This window comes from Arachis duranensis, chromosome 8, assembly GCF_000817695.3.
Source record: "Arachis duranensis cultivar V14167 chromosome 8, aradu.V14167.gnm2.J7QH, whole genome shotgun sequence".
Classification (NCBI taxonomy): domain Eukaryota; kingdom Viridiplantae; phylum Streptophyta; class Magnoliopsida; order Fabales; family Fabaceae; genus Arachis; species Arachis duranensis.
In genome coordinates, this window is record NC_029779.3 from 12904621 (window position 1) to 12924137 (window position 19517).

Below are 19517 nucleotides of genomic sequence, written 5' to 3' on the forward strand. Positions count from 1 at the left end.
TACACCCAAAATAGTCTGGACCTTACGTCTAAGCCTATATCACCTTGGTTTCAAGTATTGTCTCAGAATAGAACTCAAATCCGCAACGAACTAATCGTTTACCTACTATATTAGAAATACCATGAAAGTAAAAAAAAAAATTCTAAGAGCTTCAACTTCCATAGTCCAAATTCACATGATCTAAGTGATGATTTTAAATAAAGAGAAATGATATTTGAATCACACTTTGATCTTCATTAAATTTTTATTAATTAAAGATCTTTAAAAATTATTTTCGCTAGACATATTGATTATTTTATTGCTTTCAATAAAGTTTTTTGTATGCCTGTTTGATAAACAAATTCCTAAAGATAATTATTATAAAACAATTAGGTTTTAAAATTTATTTTTATAAAATAAATTAGTCTTTTTCATAACGATGAAATAATTAATGTCTGGTAAGAGTATTATCAAAAACTTATAAAAAAATAAAAATTTATTAGAATCTAAAGTATTTAATTTAAAAATTGTTGAGAATTAATTTGATTATTAATTTTTTTGGTATTAATTTGGTTACTAATTTTAATTATTACATATTTGATTTAGAGAACTTTTATGATAACCAAAAAAAGGAAGAAAAAGAAATGAGGTCTTTCATAATAAGAAACAATTTAATGATCTCCCCAAACCAACAGCCCGCCTCCCCTAAAAAAACAACAACAAAACAACAACAACAAAGCCTTGTCCCACTAAGTGGGGTCGGCTCTCCCCTAAAAAAACCAAAAAAAGAAAACCATCTAGTCGTGATTGTGATTGGCTAAATTATTGAGTGACAGAGCAACATGCAGGGGCCACACCTGAATCACAAGCTTCAGAGAGCATCACATGGCACAACCAGCTACACTAATATAGTAATATAAATACAAATACTTAGCAAGTAGCAATTAGCAATTAGCATAATAGCATGCTACTAACCAGTAACTACTAAACTCATAACAGAACACGTCGTGTTGCTTGCGCGTACGTCTTTCATGGTCTCTTTCACAATCACAACAATTTCTACTAACCACACTCCAATTATATTCCACCATCATCGCCAACACACAACCTCAAAAACTTCAACCTACCCCAAGACTGTTTCACGTTCTTCCTCATAAAGCCACGACACAATTATTATCTTAATCTTCCTTCGAGGATTCAGAATCAATCCCCACTTCTGTGTGTTTCACTTACTCTGTAAACCTGGCGAAATTACGCTCCATCAGGTTTGCTCTTTTTACCAAAATGTCCCCCTCTTCATGCTTATAGTTTTGTTCTTTCTTGTCTTTCTCTTTTGACTCTTATAACTTATAACCATTGTGCCTGACGTTCTTCTTGTTTATTTATTTATTTTCTTCCCTCATGACTATGCAAGAGAATTTCAAAGCCTATTTGATCGATGCAGTGTATGTGAATTATGTGAACTTTTAGAAATATCTAGATGTATATAAAATATAAAATTCCAAAAGAGAATTTATTCCTTCACCGCAAGTTTTGTTTCCTTTTGGTATTCGATGCTGGGTTGCGGAATTTTCTAAACCAATGTTTCGCATATATTTTATTTATCCAAGTGTTTGGTCTTTAACTGGGTAAGGTGTCTATTTCCAGGGACAAATATTCTTGGAGCTTTGGTTTTGAAGGGGCGAACCATATTCAACTCTGGCCAACTCTTCAGCTATATCATCGTCGCCAATCGTAGCAGGACTTGGCCCTTGGTTTTCTTGTTCTTGGTTTTGTTTCTGTTTCGACACACTTCTGTCTCTGCTCCTGCGTCTCCCCACTGATTATGGCTAATCACTGCTACAATCCTTCTTCTTCGATGTGATCTTACATAGAATTAAGCGTTCTCTATAATTGTTTAGCTTTTCAATAGGGCAGAGATGTGAGCTGCAATAGAATTTGTGTACGTGCAAAGGATTTTGAAGCGTAAAACAAGATCAAATAACAGCAATATTAACAAGCTTGAAGCTTCATCTAAATAATTAACATGGCCATGTGTAGGTGTGTCGATGTTGTTGATGTTTTGGTTGGGAAGAAGAAGAAGAAAGACAAGGTAAGAACTAGTTGCATAGTGTGTCTAGTTTTGCTTCTGCTAAGGTTCTTGTAAACCATGTGAATTTACCTTGCTTGTGTCTTTTTGTTTTGCTTGATTTTCAGGGTGCTGAACGGTCTTCAAAGAAAGGACACGTTAACACTCTACTTGTTAAAGTAGAAGAGGCTAAGACGTCCTCGGGTTCACCAGCTTGCGATGTGAAGCCACTCACCGGAGAAGTTGTAGTTCCTTGTGATATCCCGAAGAATTCAAGGTGCAACATGAGGGTCATGAATCTTGAGAGTCCTCTAAAGACTGAGACTGAGGAAGCTTATGAAGGGGAAGACGAGCGCGAAGATTCGCATTCCCTCAAAAGGGATCTATCTGATATTGATCTCCAAGCTCATGAAGCTGCTGTGTCAAGGGAAGTAAGGTCTGATCGAAGTCCAGCAACGGATAAAGAGACGAAATACAGCGAAAAGAGCGGCGAACTAGTGCAAAGTGGGCATGTCAGTGATCCTGGGATTATTGGGAGGGAAGACTTCTGGGATTCTCCCAAGCTCACTCGATCATGCTCAAACCTGGAAAGAAGGGATGTTCTTGGTAATACAATTCATCAATTCCCAGATTCAAAGTCGCAATCTTTCGAGAATTTACAGGAACTTACAGCAGGTAAAGTGGCTGCTAATCTTGAAAGCCCCAGGTCTGTGATGACTCACTGCAGTGCTGATAGAGTTATGTTGAGAAGGCATTCCTCAAGCCAAGTTCTTCCTTCCGGAAGCAAGAGACTCTGGTGGAAGATGTTCCTCTGGAGCCATAGGAACATACATAGACCTATTCCAAGCAAATCAACACAGGTGAATCCTGGTGTGGCTGCAACGCACAATCCATACGGGTACTCTTCCGACACCCTTGAACCGAAGCACAAGCAATCACCAAGAAATGTGGAATCACCCTCACCAAGGTCATCAAATGGTGAATACTTTCGCAAAAGCTATAGTGATAAAAACATTGATCACCAAAGGAGGAGCAGATTCCAGGAGGAGAGTTTCGGTTTTTGGCCACAGAATCAATGGGTAGCCTTCTCAGGAGGATCATCATCCTTCAATAGAGTGGAGGAGTGGGTGCATGATCTTGAAATTCAGCAGGTGCCTCCAGAGGATAATTTTGATAATGACAATGTGGGAAACATTGAGTTCCCACCTTCTCCTAATGCTGGTAGATCAATGTCAAGAACCGTATCTCAGTTAAGTCACCATACAGATGCAAATCTTTCAAAGGAGATTCTGCATGCCAATAGTTTGGTCCAATCCCTAAATCCAGCCTCAACTGTGGCTCATATATCTGGTGTTGGTATAAAAGCGATTCCTGGTATTTCACACTTCTCCAGCCTCCGCTCTGTCAATTTGTCCAACAATTTCATAGGTATACACTTAGATTGAAGAAAGTAGCCTCTACTATGAAACCATTTACTGATAACTATATAACTGGCTCCACTGATTGTCTCTTCTCTTCAATTTATTTGCAGTTCAAATTGTGCCTGGACTTCTCCCAAAGGGTATTCATACACTTAATTTGTCAAGAAATAAGATCAGCACCATTGAGGGGCTTAGAGATTTAACCCGGTTACGAGTACTTGACTTGAGTTACAATCGCATCTCAAGAATTGGACAAGGTTAGTTTTTGTATTAAGTTGATGCTCAATGGTAATTTTTCACATCTCAGATTTCATAGTCTTCGTCAAGTATTGTCTAAAATAAAACTCTGCAATGTGTCTTTGTCAGGTTTATCAAATTGCACACTTATCAAAGAGCTATATCTTGCTGGGAATAAGATAAGTGATGTTCAGGGACTACACAGATTACTGAAGCTAACAGTTCTGGATTTGAGCTTCAACAAGATCACAACAACAAAAGCATTAGGGGAACTTGTAGCTAACTACAACTCACTTCAGGCCTTGAATCTGCTTGGAAATCCAGTTCAAAACAACATCAGTGACGAGCAGTTGCGGAAATCAGTTTGCAGTCTTCTTCCGAAGCTTGGATACCTGAACAAGCAAGCCATCAAGCCTCAGAGGGCACGAGAAGTACTCACTGACAGTGTTGCCAAAGCTGCACTTGGTGACAGCAGCCGGAACTACAACCGAAAATCACCGAAGAGAGGCAACCATGGAGGTCCCAGTTCCTCAAATGCGCATAGAAGCAGTACTAGTGTTGTCCAGAAAAGTAAGAGCATGCCAAAGCTCCGAACAAGAAAGCATTAGTTGCCTTTAGAAGGAGCAACTCACGAGTCTCACTGTCTCAGTTTTCAAGACTCAATAAAGTGGATATCAGTATTTCCAAATGCTTGTATTCTGTAATGGCCTGCTTCAACCTGTAATGGTTGTGTTTGCTTAAACATGTTATCATGAGTGTGTGATTCTCAGTTTCTACCATAAATGAGACTGTACTTGGTATCAACAGCCTCTCCATTTAGAAGCCTTGATATAATGCATTCTTCATTGTGTTTCACGTGCAACTAAACATCATCACTAGGGTCAGGTTTCATCTGTTATATGAACACTGAATACCAAGGCAAGTGATTAGTAATTAAAAGGAGACATTATCTAGCTTGGTCCATGATTAGTAGATAAAAATGGAATATAACACAATGTTTGTGGCATATATTTAAAGGTTAACATCAAACTCGATGCAAAAAGCAGCTATGCAAAGTCAGGAGCAGTTATAATTATTTTGTCGGATATTTAACTGTTAGCCTAAATTCACATAAAACTGTGTTGGAAAAGACAATTTAGATAAAGCATATGGTGATGGAAACTAGAAAGGATATTTGAAAATTAGTATTTACTCCCCAATCAGAGGAGAGCTTTGTAATGCCAATAATTATGAAAGTCTTGAAACAAATGAAACCATGATATTATATTACACGTTAGTAGACAGAATCTTATAGTGTGGTTAGATGAGAGGATGTGGTCGACAAACTAAAATGGTTGCCACCTATGTAATGTTCATGTGTGCAAGCCAAACCATCTAAGACAAGACATTATCAACTTTAATTTCTCCCCAACCTCTTCTTTCATCCTGGGAACTAGTGAATACATGTCAAGCCAATCACCAGAACAGAATGAATTATCCAAGGAAACATCGTGTTCATCTATAGTATCAGAAAGCCATTTCATTCTAATCTTTGAGCTTTCATCTTAGAGCACCCATCATTCCAACTTCCAAGCAGGAAGATCCTTTCTCAAGCGTGAGTTGAACTTGACCACCATTTATGCCCACATTTTGCCGAACCAATTTATATTTATTGAAGTTCCAATGCGATGCTGTTATACAAAATTACAATTTATAGTTAAATCACCTGCCAGTTGCAACTAGTTCCATAAACATTCACTCATAAATCCGCAAGCTCATTTTTCAGGTTCATTTCCAATCCCGGCAAATACAATAATAAACCCAACACGGACTCGCCATTCAGAAACCTCAAGTAAATCATTGCATTTCTATCTCAGCCTCAGAACCAGTTTCCATTTCTTGCATCTGAGCGTACTTAAACAACTTCTCATTGAACATCACCTGTGGATCCTTATCAACCAAATTACCACTCTCATCATAAGCATCCTTCAGGAACACAACCCAGTTCATCTCAGTCCCCGCCAAATAAAATGCCCTTGGCTGCTTCAACAGCATATGGTAAGTATGCTTTGTCAAACAAAACTCTTCCTTGAACTCCACAAGGTGGTGAATTGATGCCTTCTTCTCCAATGTCAAGCTCAAAAATTCATGAACCACACCAACCCTAAACTTCTCCGCTTCAATGGTCCACACATCCAACTTCGACCCATCCGAATAAGGCGAAACCAAAGGCAAAGTGTTCAACAAGTTCAGCTTCCTAGTATCCTCCAATTCCAAACCCAAATCCCTACCATACTTCACCGGAAACCTAAACTTCCTCTTAGCACCATCCTCATCAACCACGAATTCCCTCTCAATTGCACTCACCGCTAACAGAGGATCCCAATTAACCAACTCAAGGACCCTCTTTCCGCCACCACCATCCACGACCCGAAAGTAATTCGGGTATTTCTTCACCCGATCCCTGAAATCGTCAGGTATGCCGAACACGGTTCTACAGTGGTGAATTTTGCTTAAAGGAACACGCTTTTGTGACGTCATCATGAGCAATTTTCGTACCTTTGCAACGCGGTCTTGCTCCATGGAATCCATGATTGCCTGCTCCTCCATGAGAAGGTTTTCCATGAGATCAGTGAACCCTAACCACATCTTGCCGTCGGTGTGGCGGTAGGTCTGGAGGAGAAGCGGGTGGCGGAGTATGAAGCGCGTAACATTGCGGCCGCGAGGGAACCCTAGCTCGCGATGGAGTTTCCCGGCGTCGTCGAGGCGTAGCACGTGCTCCGGTTGCGCGGAGAGGAATTGCTTGGTTTTGTTGATGAATCTGAAGAGCGCGTCGCGTTCGACAATGCGCTCAAGGTGAGGAATGAGGTTGGGTTGGGTCTGAACGCGCTTGGTTCTTGGACTGTCCTTTTTCTTGCGCTTCTTTCGGAGCTTCTTTGGGGTTTTGGTGACGAGGAAGGAGGTGGACAATTGCGAACTGAAAATGGAGAAAATAGGGTTTGGAAGGGTTGGGATTAGGGCTTTGGAAGGTTTATTGATGGCGTTGGTACGGAGGAGGAAGAAAAAGCGCGAAGCCATTGAAGCTCTCACGGTTGATGATGAATGGACGGTTATCAGGCAATGTTCTGAAAATCGTACCGGACCGTACGGTCGAACCGGTTTAACCGGAAACCGATGTCTAGTCCGATTCGGTTTATAAACAAAATCGTCTAATGTTCAAACCGCCAAAAAAATGTAAAACAATCCGGAAATCAGTGACCGAACCGGAATCCGGAAGGTTTTGATCAAACGGCGTCATTTATGGCCAAAAAAGGGAAAAAGATGGTACCCAAAAGTCGTTTATGGCAGAGAAGAAAAAAACACTGAGAAACAGATCTGATAATCAAATGCAAGAGGAAGGAGGTAGGACAACAACATTGACAGTGATGAAGAGAAGAGATAGAGCAAGTAAAAACAAAAGACGAGGGAGCGAGGGAGTCAAGTTGCTGCTGGAGCAGAAGATAGGTTAAGGCTTTGAGGGAGTCACGTTGATGTTGTTGGCCTGCTTCGGCTGTTGTTCTATTTTCATGGGAAGAGAGAATCAAGAGATGCACTGTTACTAGGGTTACAACAATAGTTATACATGCAGTAAGCTAGTAATGCTCTTTTCTTTACTTTTTCTTTTTTCATGAGTTGTTCTTTTTTTTCTTTTTCCTTTGTTAATATTTGTGTTGCTACTGAAGTTGAGACTTCTTTTCGAAGTTGAGTACATAGGGTATGTTTGGGTGAGCATTTTAAAAAAAATCTTTTTTCGAGTTATCTTTTTTTAAAAAATTTTATAGAAAAATAAAAGTAATTTTATATTTGGATATAACAATATAAAAATATTTTTTGTTTATTTATTACATGAAAAACATCTTTTAAAAAAAATATAAATTACAGCTTCTCAAAAAAGATCTTTTTTTTATTTTACTACTAAAAATTTGTCAAAAGGAGGTGAAAAAATATCCGACCTGCCGGATTCGAACCAGCGACCTAAGGATGGCTGAGGTTTAAATTCCCACTACAGTCCTCCGCTCTACCAACTGAGCTAAGGTCGGAATTGAAAATTAAGACACTATAATTTTAATTCATCATATAACATTCACATAAGTTTCAAAGTTTTAGAATTAGCTGATTAGCTCCATTAACTATGTACCGGGGGAATAAAAGTGTGACTAGAAATATGATGAAGTCTCTCTACAGTGTTCGAGTTATAAATAATGACATCTCTCTTAAAGAAATCCTTTTAATACTTGATGAAATTTAAAAATGAAAATTTTAGTCTTTTAATAATCCTCTTATTTTTAATTAGTAAAAAATGAAACACTTGACTAATTTTAAAAAATGGGTTGAATCTACTTTTTATATTACAATCTATAAATCATGAACACAATGAAATGTTGCCAGACTCATATATATAAGTTTTCCAGCAACTGAAAGAAGATAAAAGAAAAAAAAAAGACCAAAATCACAAAAGACTAATTATGTAAGAAAACCGAATTAGTATATGCTTGAACAAGCTTTACCAATTGATCTGGTTATAAACATACCATCTATATCAAATCTATGAAAATCACATGCAATTTCCTTGATAACTGACCTATGATTCTTACTAGACTAATATACATGTAATCCAAACCAACTTGGGTTGGTCGAGTAATCAGCTCACTCGTCCGCTTAAGCAAGTGTCGGGAGTTCGAATCCCGCCTTATGTATGTAGCAACCCATTGGTCAGTGACAAACCCTTAAATAGATCTCAGATCCGCAGCGAATTAGTCATTGACCTATTGTGTTGGAGGATATTATGGGCAATATATATATGTATATATATATACCTGAAATCCGTTTATCATTTGCAGATTTTCATTTTAGACCAACTCTTTTAAGGCTTAATTTCTTTAATTTACTTTCCTGTCAAATATCACTGATGTGCCTCTCTTCATTCACATGTAACTTGTTTCTGTTTAATCCAATCTACCATTGCTGACAAACCAACCAGGAGTTGGGGTAAATCTTGGACTAATGGAGAATATGATTTTATCATTACAACAAGAAGAAGAAAGAACCTATAAAATGAGTAGGAAAATAATAATTCTATAATAGTAATAACAGAGAATTAACCACTGAGCACTTTTATACACCAAAGCAGACAAAATAAACTTATTCTATGAATTAACTTTCCCAATCTTAATGAACAACATTCATGTGTCTATGTAACTGTGATAAGACATGGAATGAAAAATTAAAATCTACCAAGTATACTGCCTCATCTGCTCTTGCTCCTCTTTTTGGTAATTACATGGCCCTATGCATACACCTTGCGGCTACACAGGAGTTGTGGTTGTATCAGTATCACTGACAAGAATCCACTGTATTTTCCGTCTTCTACCGTCTTTTCCGGCTTCTTTCTGTCCAAAATTTTTCAATCCCCACTTCTGTATGTATGGCGGAGCATTATGAATATAAATGAACATTATGAAAATGAATTTATATGAATATTATGGGTCTGGTTTTTCCATCTCTTCAATGAATCAATTTGCTTGTCTCTTAAAGAACGGTTTCTGGCAGATCAGGAGTCTTTGATGGCTGTCGCTTTCGATTTCTACAACTCGTGCATCCCACTTCAACCGCGCTATTAGAGCTCTCGCCGACTCTACTATAGGAATTGTGTCGCGAATTATAACCCATCCCTGCATGCATGGACCATTGTCAATGCCATATCAAAAGGCTTGATCAAGTTTTTTAAAACAAGAAATTTGTCCTTCACCATTCAAAAAGGGTAACAAATAAGTCTTTCTATACCAAAAAATACAGGTAAAGGAATGGTAATGGACAAAGTTGTCTAGTAAAATATGATTTTGTAATTTTCAAATCCCTTAGAACTCTTTTGTCCCCTGTACTACTTTTATTAGGGATGACATTGGTGGATTCCTCTCATTTTATGGTAGTCATGACTCCTTGTTCTATATATTTATACCTCAACACCAAATAATTTGAATAGAAAATAAATAAATAACTTAATGAAGTGAAGGAAAAGGACCATTAATAAGGAGTTAAGACCATAGAGTTAAGCTTACATACCTCAGGGCGAAGTATCCTGTCAATTTCAATAAACATATCAAACATAGTGCATCTGCGCTGCTGAGAAGTCTCGAGGGATAGAAGTCCGTCTGCATGCACCAAATCGTAGGTTCTAGGGTACGTTGGAAAAGCCTCACACCTAGGAGCCACAAAAGATCATACATGTAAGAAAACAGTAACACTTATTCACAAAATCATAATAGTGGTTGATAATTTAATATATCCTTGCACCCAGCCTACCACCAATAATAATTAAGTAGAATTTCTGAATATAACAACTTATATATGCTTATGCCTATATCCCCCAAGAATTCTTGACTTGCACAGCACCATTAACTATTAAGCTTTTACACCTTTATTAACATATATTTTTTTAAGTTTTAACCATTGTCGTCGATCTCAATTATGTAAGTCTTTAAGAATACTTTAACCTTAGTGTGAATGTTATGGTGACCACGAAAAGAAAAGGGGAAATTGAATAGGCATGTATATCAAAGCATCAATACTTTTTTCACAGAAAAATCAGAAAATACATTGACATTAAAAAACAGAAGGAAAAAGCAGAGAAAAATACCAATCATGCAAGACACCAACATAACCCCTATCGTGAATCAACGGGAGATAGTTTGGCCCAGATATTGGTATGACATTCATGACCCACACAGATTTCCCAGCACGCAGCAATGCAGAATTAAAACCACCAAAATGAGCATTCATGTCTAGAATGTTTCTTAGCATGTTGTAAGGTGGTGGAGGGTCCTCTTCCCCAGGCCTCTTAGGATGATCAGAAAATATTAATGGAGACAAAAGAGACCAATAGTTCTGGACTGTTGTTCTCCAGCTTTCATTGTCCTCCATAATTTCATCGGATTGCAAACCTGAACACAAGTGAATAGGGGCAATAGTAAGATAACCTAGTGAGAAATTTCATTCAGTACATTGTGATAATTAAGAGTGCTATGCCACTATACACAAATGTTCAGGAATGTAACATTAACCATGGATTGCAAGCTCTTCTTTGTTCAAGTTATCCCGAGAAGGCCAGGTTGCCCTCTTATCAATAGAAATCCATCGGCTGCTGTGTGTTCCTGCTATGCAGTTTTTCAGGTCCCGATAATATGGAGATTCCACATCATAACCTCTACCACATAAAGGAGGGGGAGAACCATTCTTTCTGAAAATATGAACAAATTGGGAATGCTAGGAATCAGGAATACTTGTTAATCTTTTATGAAGTAAATTAAGAAGTAAAATACTTATGCATATATGCATGGCACAGCAGCATTACCTTGAGCTGTAGCAATTTCTTTTACTGGTTTTCTTCCATACAACAGTTTCATCTTGCTGTGAAAGCATTTCCCAGCAAAGATTTTCGGTAAAATCATGTATAACCTTCCACCTTTCTTGATTATCTTTGTTTCGGGCGTTTACAAGCGGTGATGTCCAGACAAAGTAACCATCCGGTTTTAACAGTCTATCAGCTTCAATCAAGAGAAGGCCATCTAAATGCAATATGAACATTCATAAGACCCATCAGAATCCAATAATTCATTGACCTTAAAGTGCCACAAAATTAGTGAACTAGAAAAACTCAAACTACAGTTTGAAGCTCAGAAAAAGTAAAAGAATCCAGATTCTACACGTTAAAAAAGGGGGATAGTAAAAGCAAATAAAGGAGGCTTGATGAATGAAATCCACAATTATGGGGGAGGAAGAATATGAAAAGATAACTTCATTTTGTTGGATAATCACCGATTATGGAAATAAACATAATAAGATTTCTCTACATATGACCAGATGCTTAAACTATGTTTAGTTTCACATTGGCAGCAACATACTTAATAAGCTGATTGAACTAGGGTGGTCAAAGATGGAAAAAGATTAATATATTTAACTTTGGGTAACTCCCTGTGTATATTCTTTCTTCCTTAAAGCATATAGTGTTTCTTAATTTTGCAGTTCAAAAGAAAAGTTACACCAACTTAAAAGTTCAATGCCTGAGAGCATATGAAAATACAAAGCCAAAGTTTTAAGAGACAGGATGATAGTTATTGCAATAATGGGTTTTATTTCTTGTTTTGTCATTTTTACTGTACTGCCAATGATATCTGTAATCTAACATCTTAATTTAGAAGGGCTTACAAATCCGGAAAATAAAAGCTTCATTCAAACAAATGCTTAAAACATAATAGCATAATGTTGGTTTTCAAAAAATACCTTTTTGGTCCCAATCAATGCCACATCTAGCACAATGCAACATATCAAACGAAAGAGATGGAAATGGCAATTGTTTTGAAGTGATAGAAGCAATCATAGCAGGCAGGCCTCTCTCAAGTGTGAGTTGAACTTGACTGCCTGAAGGCTCATAGTCAGCCACGCACATTGTTAAGAGCTGACTTTGAAAGAGGTGTGCTCCAAAACTACCATAGCCACAGCCAATGTCCAGAATGGTTCTAACCTGTAAATTACAGAATGTTATTCAGGAAAGGGATATATTTGTCAAAAATAGAGAGCTAGTTTTTATTTATTACAACCATAATCAATCAGAAAATTCGATCACAAATTTGTCCAAATGCAAGGTACAATCCTACATATGTTCAATAATCGAGTGTGATTCAATGACACTTAAGAAAAATCTATTCTAGAATAAGGTACATGCTTAGAACAGCCCATAGTATCGTATCTATAGTTATCAGGCATGCAGATGATTTTTTCGAGAACATACACCCAAGACACTTAACAACCTACCATAGTTATATTTTCAATATTTAACATGTACCAACTAAGTGAAACAATAGATGACAGCCACTGCAAAATATAAGGATAGGCATACTCAATTACGCCATTTTCAATAGATAAAAAATAATTATTTACCCCAGCTTGAATGAAGTTAGATTCATTTCTGAGTCCAATCATCTCTGCAATTTGATGTGAGTAATCTTCAACACCATCAAACATAAGAGATGCTGAACGAAAGGAAATTTGCTCTTCATCGAGCATCATCATCCTGTAACCAAAGAAAATACATGATTTTTAACATCAAATGATATCTGAAAGTATAACAGCTTCAAGGAGAGATGTATTTCGCTTACCTCTTGGTCAAGCTTCCAGAAGAAAGAACCTCCTGTGCAGTGATCTTAACATTAGCAACCCATATAACATCCCTTCCGGTAGGCCACCGAAGAGGAATTTTGTAATTTGTTGGTGAGAGAATCAAACAATTTTGCCTGAGCTCCGGGCCACATTGCCGATCAAGCTGATCACCATCAGAATTACCCAAACCCATATTATCACTAATATTATAGCAAGGAACATAGTTTTCAAGCTCCGGCGAGCAAAATTCCAACTCTTTCATCTTTGAGGGAGCACTAGATAGTTCCCCAATATCCAACAGGTCTGACACAAGTTTCTCTTGGAGTCTTCTATAACCATGGTAAATTTGACCTCTTGATGTGGTCGAAATCGACACCGTCCACAAAAACGAACCAGCAAGTGCAAGAATAACTAGAAATACTAAACTACACTTCAACAAATGCAGAACCAATTTATGCCGGCTTCTCGCAGTTCCAATGAGTGGATCGGATGAGTAACCGTTCTCATTGGTGCCGAATTTAGAATGAGAATTATCTGAAAATAGCAACTTTAAGGGAGACTTCAGAGGTAAAGAGCTGTGATTTGAGGAACCCTTTTTATCCAAATCTTCCTTATCTAATTTATCTTTGTTATGAGACTCCCAAGAATCATGATTGTGTTCAGGTGTCCGAACCCCTGATACACCTCTATACAGAGGCCTGGACATTCTCTCTGAACAAGAAATTGATAGTTAACTGCAAATGCCTGATGAACACAGCCCAGAATCCAACACAGAGGTGCTATTCTAACATCATTCTGATTTGTGTACACAAAATCATTGGGAGAATCCACATCCAGTTGAGCATATACAAACCTAACATAAAAAGAAAAGGAAAAGAAAATAGGTACCTTGTCAGCTTGATGTTGATGGTGTTAGCACAAAGCAAGTAACTATAAACAAGTTGGAGTGAACAAATTCAGTGAGCAAACAAAACAAACTTCATTTTCAGAGAATCAAAAGAGCATTGGAGTGGCGACAAGGTTAGCCATTAATTAATTAATTAATTCACCGCTACCAGATCCATCACGGACCAAACATTGAAATGAATATGTACTAACAAAATATTATATAAATAAAAATCAGAACCCAAAAAAAAGGGTTAAAATCTGGGTGATAATTACAAGTCTGAACTTAGAAAGAATAATAAAGTTGGAAAAAAAAAATAAAGTTGGTAGTAAAAGCAGATAGGTTGGTGAGTAACTAACATAACTCACTGCAGCTAGTTCCATAACCATTACTCATAAAACCACAAGCTCATTTTTGTTCCAAAAAAAAAATCTATTTTGGAAAAGCAACCTTCATTGTGGTTCCTAATCTAAAACCCAGAAGCCAATCTGAACAATGGAAAGTAATTTCCCGAAAGAGTATATATCCTTTATTTTCAAAAAAGCAAAATAACAATAGTAATAATAAATAATAATTCACCTTCACTAAATGCAGAAAGTGCCATTATAAAAGGGCTACCTCATTTTCGGTACCAAAAATGAGATTTTGACGTATCCCAATTGAAATTCAGAGTGGAAAAAACATAAAAAAGTAAAAGAAACCCAGTTATATCAATGCTGCAACTGGAAACAACCCCAGATCAAACTCACTGAAACCAAGCACCAAAGCACAAAACCCCAAAAAAAAAAGAGCTTTTGAACCAGCAACAAGTACCTAATCCTCGTTGAGGAAGAAAAGGAAGAAGAGAAGAAGAAAGGGAGAAAAAAAAAAGTAAAATAGTGAATGAAATTGTGATGGGGTTGTAGGTTGCTCCCAAACGAATCAAAACGACAAGCTTCAATCTCTTTCGTTTCTGTTTTGTGTGTAAATTCTGATTCTAACACTGAGTGTGTTAGTGGATTATTACTAAAACAAAACAGTGCTTACGAAACAAAAACGATAGACTGAAAAGAAGAAGCACGTTTTGTACTGATCCGATCGCGATTCATAACTCTTAGCTCTCAGCCCAAATAATAATATATTTTGGCAAAATAAATAAATAGATAGAGTAAGAGTTATGAATAAATAAATAAATAAATAAATAAATGAATATTAAATAGTACGCGCCTTTAGATATTAGTTACTGTTTGACGGGTTTAGTTTAATACCGTAATATTAGAGAGATTAAAAAAATAATTAATTTAAATTCATTTTATTTAGTATTTATTATATCTTAATAAAATTATTCATATAAATTTTTAATGAATTTTTTTTAATTTTAAATAACTATTTGTGATTTATGATTTTATAAATACTAATATATTATTTAATGCGACTCAAAATAAAAGTAAACTTAAATCTAGTATTAGAAAATACTAAAGTAATAAACTTAAGGAGTGTCTTGAGAGTATAGAAAACTTATTAAGGTACTAAATGGAAAATACTACTTTTGTAAAAGGAATAAAAATTTTAGTAAATTTTTATAGTATTTGTCACGTGAAAAAATTATAAAATTTGTTAAGGGTGTCGGTTAAGATATTTAATATAATATTACTTTTATTAAGAAACATTAAAGTTAAGTTTTTAAAATACATTTATTAAAAGATATGTATATAATTTTCTACTAGGATAACTTTAATAAGTATCTTAAACATAAACTAAAGAATATATTAAAAAAAATAAAACTTTTCATCACTAGTGAAGTTAACAAATATATTTAATAAGTATCTTTAGACCGTATTTGTATTGTTTTTAGAAAAGAATATATAAAGATAATAAATACAAAAATCTATTTAATTATTGAAACAAAAACAAAAACATAAATTAAAATTATCCAAAAATAACTATGTATACATTTTTTTATTTCTGAAATTAAAGACAAAATATTTGTCTTTACCTATTTATCTCTATATTTTTGTGTTTCTATATTTTTAAATTAAAATATAATTAATTTAATAGCAAAAAACTAAAACTATTACTAAACCCTATGCCTAAGTGGAATTTTTTCGTTTTATTATATTCACCGATACTAGAGTATTTCTTTTATATGTATATATTTAATTGATTCGCCAGGCAATAGAAAAAATATTTAATTAATTAACAATACTAGTTAAATAAAAAATAATTAACTCAAATAATTTAAATTTATCTTATTTAATATTTATTTATTATAAAATATATTAAATAAATTTAGAAATAATACATTTTGATAATTTTTTATTAATAGTTTTTATTATTAAATATTTTCGTTAATTAATTCTGCGCGCATCGAGTGGCGGAACAGAAGAGAAAAATGGACTAAGAAAATGAAAGATAGCAACTTAGGAAGCTGCCTAAAAAAGCGCCTCCAATTAATCATTCAGAGCAACAAAAATTTACTATTATATTCTACCCCACAATTTGAAGAAAAAATTATGAAATCTACGACCCATTTAGTAATTACGCGTGTTTCTTCTAAATGAAGTATAAAGCCAGCTTGGCTTGTAAACAATAAATGAACGAAGTGGAGAGTGTGGATTTTTTGGCTTCTATAAATAATAAAAACCAATTCAAATTGATCCAGTGGTGTTCATTTAAATAACAACAATATTAGGGAACCAATTTTATATAAGCTAAGAATTAGCAAAGTGGTAAATCAGAGACATCGGTAACTTTAACACGGATGTTTCTTTTTCTTATAAATTGGATGGTTTTGAATATGATTTCTATGTTTCATGTGTTACGCATTAATAAAACATAATTAATTATATGAAACCAACTAATAAATGATCAAAGCATCTGTTCCGTAATTCTCTCCTAACACTAGCGTATCTTTCCTCATGTTTTGAACGTGGTCAACAATAATTTAACAAACAAATTAAATTATAAATTAATAAAACTAATTATAATTAATTATGTTGTTCATTCTTGGCTGATTATTAGTTGGTTCCATATAATTTTCCTTTAAATAAATGTCGGGAATTCGAAATTCGCCTTGTGCATGCAGTAACCCATTAACCTACAACAAACTCTTAAATGAAACTTCGATTCGCGATAAATTAATCATTGACTTGTCGGATTGGGAGATAACGTAGAGTATCGTGGACAATAAAAAAAAAAAAAAGAGAGTTTCTAGCTGTAAGAGAGAAAGGGTTGCGAAAGGGGTAGATCTAAGTGAAGAACGATGGAGAGAGAATTATATGACTATAGAGAGAAAACTATCAGATTCAACGCATTGTTTGTAACTTTGTGGTATGTGTGATGTGAAATTTGGCTTAGAGCATGAAAATGTGAGATAATGCACTTAGACCCACACCTTAGTGTGTTATCGCTTATCATCTCAAATATCGTTACTCAATAAATGCAAACAATTTGGGCGCTCTCACGCTTGCATGAGGTCACACGTTGCGTCTCATAAATATTTTTCTAATTACATTTAAGCAGTGGAGTGGGCTAAGGTAGCTATGGTCCCCAAAGAGTTTGATCTTTAAATAATATTAATTTAATTATATGTTAATATTTAGAATAAAGTATTAAATTGATCTTTTATATTTGAGTATAATTTTATTTTTATTTTTAAAGTTTAGAATGTTTTGTTTAAATTTAAAAAAGTTTTATTTAGTTTTAATGTAATCTCAATGTAAGATCGAAATTAAATAAATAACAAAATATTAATAATTTGGAGAACAAATACAAGTTCTGGAAGTATAAAATAAACTATAGATACATCAATATATTTATTTATCTTTCTTTTTATAATTTAAATAAAATATTTTCTATATAACTAAAAAAAATAATAAATAAATATATCGATATATCTACGATTAATTTTGTACCTCTATCTTATTCNAAGACATTACATTAATTATTTAACTTTTAGAACTACATTAAAATTAAATAAAATTTTTTTAAAATTTAAATAAATTATTTTAAATTTTAAAAACTAAAATAAAATTACGTCCAAATACAAATCCAATTTAATACTTTATCCTAACAACTAATATGTATATGTATATGTATGTTAGTGTATAGTGTGTTACGAAATTTGTTGTCAAATTCTATTTTAAAATATTACATGAATTGATATATAATTTTATATGTATGCTGTATCATGATATTATTTAAAAAAAAAAGTTTAAATTAGTGAAAAAAAATATATAAATAATTATATCTCTTTTTATTTTATCTCAGGTTAAAACATTGTTTTGTTCAATAAAAATTAAATTCTAATTTTTTTAACCATAAAGATTCTAACATTTCTGTAAAGTTTAGCCACTATCTGTGAAAGGCTAAGACCCAATAATTTCGTTTAATAACGTGTTTTAATTTCGTTGGCAAAATAAACACTTTGTAGCTACACTGCTATGTTGCTTTGACATCTCATCACTTTATTGAGATCTCGTTGTCTATGAAATGATTGCACTTTTGAGGATTAACAGGAGAATGTCATCATTTTTTACTAGGATGTGCATGGGACGAGTGAAATCGGGTTTGATGTGACTCAGATTCAATTCAAAATATGTACTGGGTCCATTTGTGAGATCCAAACTCGATCCTAAATCCGATGAAATTTATATCTTTTCGGGCCACAACTATACCGGTGAAAACCAGGCGTTAAAATTATATTACCTTGATATCTTCTTGTAAGTTAGCATGTAAAAATATCTAAATTTCTAAGCCTCCAACCATTATTTGACATAGTAAAATTTACTTAGAAAAATATAACAAAAACTAACTTTTTTCTAAAATTAAAGCATACCCATAATCAATACTAATATTGCCTAATAACACTAAATATTTAAATCAATACAAATAACACAATATTATACATTAGTCTAAAGTCTTATACATTTTAAATATAAAACATTAATTTATAGTCTTATATATAATGACTAATAATACAAAATATTAAGGTTTACAATACTTAAATTCCACATAATAATAGTCATCATCCATCACTAATAATACAAAATATTTATTGTGTACGGTGACCGGACCACCGGGCCGATTTTGGGTGACCCGAGCTATGATCCGGACCCGACCCGAAATAATGACCGAGTCTATTTTTAAAACTCTTACCCAACTCTAAATCCGATAAAATCACACCAAATTAGTCCCTAAAATATTCAGGACCGAACCGAATTTTCGAATCAAACCGGACCATACTCACCCCTAATTTTCACTATATAATCACGAGACAGATTTTCAAACTTTAAAGCATACAAATTAAGGTATATATACTAATACATAATAATTAGCATATTCATTTTGATGACCTGAGCCGTCACACCTAAGGCATACTAGGTAAGAGAATTATTTGGTATATCTAAATTAAAGTTTACATAAAGGATAAGTTATTTGAATATAGAATAATAAGTTAAAGAAAAGTGGTGTAGAAATTTATTCGAAAAAATTGATAATTATATATAAAAAATGACTTTTTTTATTAGACAATATTAAATGATATTATGCTGCAAGTAAATCGAATCAAATAATTAATTCAATTTATATATATTTAACATAATAAATTTGATTTATATAAAGTTAATGTAAATCAAACTTAATAACTTCGATTTACATAGAATTAATATAAAAAACAGACATATATATAAGTTTTTGTATTTTAAGATATTGATATAATATTATTCACTATTTGATTTGTTTGTGTGAATTATCCGCACAATGTTAAATGATA

At 34.2% G+C, this 19517-nt stretch overlaps 3 protein-coding genes and 1 non-coding gene across 6 annotated transcripts; 1 reads left to right on the plus strand and 3 right to left on the minus strand.

Annotated features, from left to right (window-relative positions):
• Positions 1–930: 930 nt before the first annotated feature.
• Positions 931–4560, plus strand: LOC107460873 (uncharacterized). 2 transcript variants are annotated; one of them, XM_016079292.3, is made up of 6 exons: positions 931–1244; positions 1627–1921; positions 2020–2071; positions 2176–3475; positions 3579–3725; positions 3835–4560. In XM_016079292.3, exons 4-6 carry the CDS (start codon positions 2332–2334, stop codon positions 4311–4313), a joined length of 1770 nt encoding a protein of 589 aa, XP_015934778.1. In that variant the 5' UTR covers positions 931–1244; positions 1627–1921; positions 2020–2071; positions 2176–2331; the 3' UTR covers positions 4314–4560. The 2 variants fall into 2 exon arrangements, with proteins under 2 accessions (XP_015934778.1, XP_015934776.1); XM_016079290.3 differs by having other exon boundaries at positions 1627–2071.
• A 156-nt stretch (positions 4561–4716) lies between these two features.
• Positions 4717–7334, minus strand: LOC107460874 (protein WHAT'S THIS FACTOR 1 homolog, chloroplastic). The gene has a single exon (XM_052253062.1). The coding sequence runs from the start codon at positions 6760–6762 to the stop codon at positions 5542–5544; it is 1221 nt and encodes a 406-aa protein (XP_052109022.1). The 5' UTR covers positions 6763–7334; the 3' UTR covers positions 4717–5541.
• Positions 7335–7670: 336 nt separating this feature from the next.
• TRNAY-GUA (transfer RNA tyrosine (anticodon GUA)) lies at positions 7671–7763 on the minus strand. The gene is made up of 2 exons: positions 7727–7763; positions 7671–7706 (listed from the first exon to the last, which is right to left on the minus strand). It is a non-coding gene; the product is annotated as a tRNA-Tyr (tRNA).
• Positions 7764–8780: 1017 nt separating this feature from the next.
• Positions 8781–14872, minus strand: LOC107460879 (probable pectin methyltransferase QUA2). Of its 2 annotated transcripts, none has more exons than XM_016079300.2 (9): positions 14579–14872; positions 12879–13732; positions 12661–12793; positions 12004–12244; positions 11075–11288; positions 10785–10960; positions 10361–10664; positions 9787–9925; positions 8781–9395 (listed from the first exon to the last, which is right to left on the minus strand). In XM_016079300.2, the coding sequence occupies exons 2-9, from the start codon at positions 13583–13585 to the stop codon at positions 9237–9239; spliced, it is 2073 nt and encodes a 690-aa protein (XP_015934786.1). In that variant the 5' UTR covers positions 13586–13732; positions 14579–14872; the 3' UTR covers positions 8781–9236. The 2 variants fall into 2 exon arrangements, with proteins under 2 accessions (XP_015934786.1, XP_015934785.1); XM_016079299.2 differs by having other exon boundaries at positions 14345–14872.
• Positions 14873–19517: the final 4645 nt, after the last annotated feature.

What these genes read in the sequence shown, in the direction of transcription:
- LOC107460874 (XM_052253062.1), bottom strand. Translation starts at nt 6,762, where the DNA reads ATGGCTTCGCGCTTTTTCTTCCTCCTCCGTACCAACGCCATCAATAAA.
- LOC107460879 (XM_016079300.2), bottom strand. Translation starts at nt 13,585, where the DNA reads ATGTCCAGGCCTCTGTATAGAGGTGTATCAGGGGTTCGGACACCTGAA. An exon ending in AGAAATTGCTACAGCTCAAG is followed by an intron (nt 10,961 to 11,074) that starts GTAATGCTGCTG and finishes TCATATTTTCAG; the next exon opens with AAAGAATGGTTCTCCCCCTC. An exon ending in AGAAGAGCTTGCAATCCATG is followed by an intron (nt 10,665 to 10,784) that starts GTTAATGTTACA and finishes ACTTGTGTTCAG; the next exon opens with GTTTGCAATCCGATGAAATT.
- LOC107460873 (XM_016079290.3), top strand. Translation starts at nt 2,006, where the DNA reads ATGGCCATGTGTAGGTGTGTCGATGTTGTTGATGTTTTGGTTGGGAAG. An exon ending in TTTGTCCAACAATTTCATAG is followed by an intron (nt 3,476 to 3,578) that starts GTATACACTTAG and finishes ATTTATTTGCAG; the next exon opens with TTCAAATTGTGCCTGGACTT. An exon ending in CATCTCAAGAATTGGACAAG is followed by an intron (nt 3,726 to 3,834) that starts GTTAGTTTTTGT and finishes TGTCTTTGTCAG; the next exon opens with GTTTATCAAATTGCACACTT.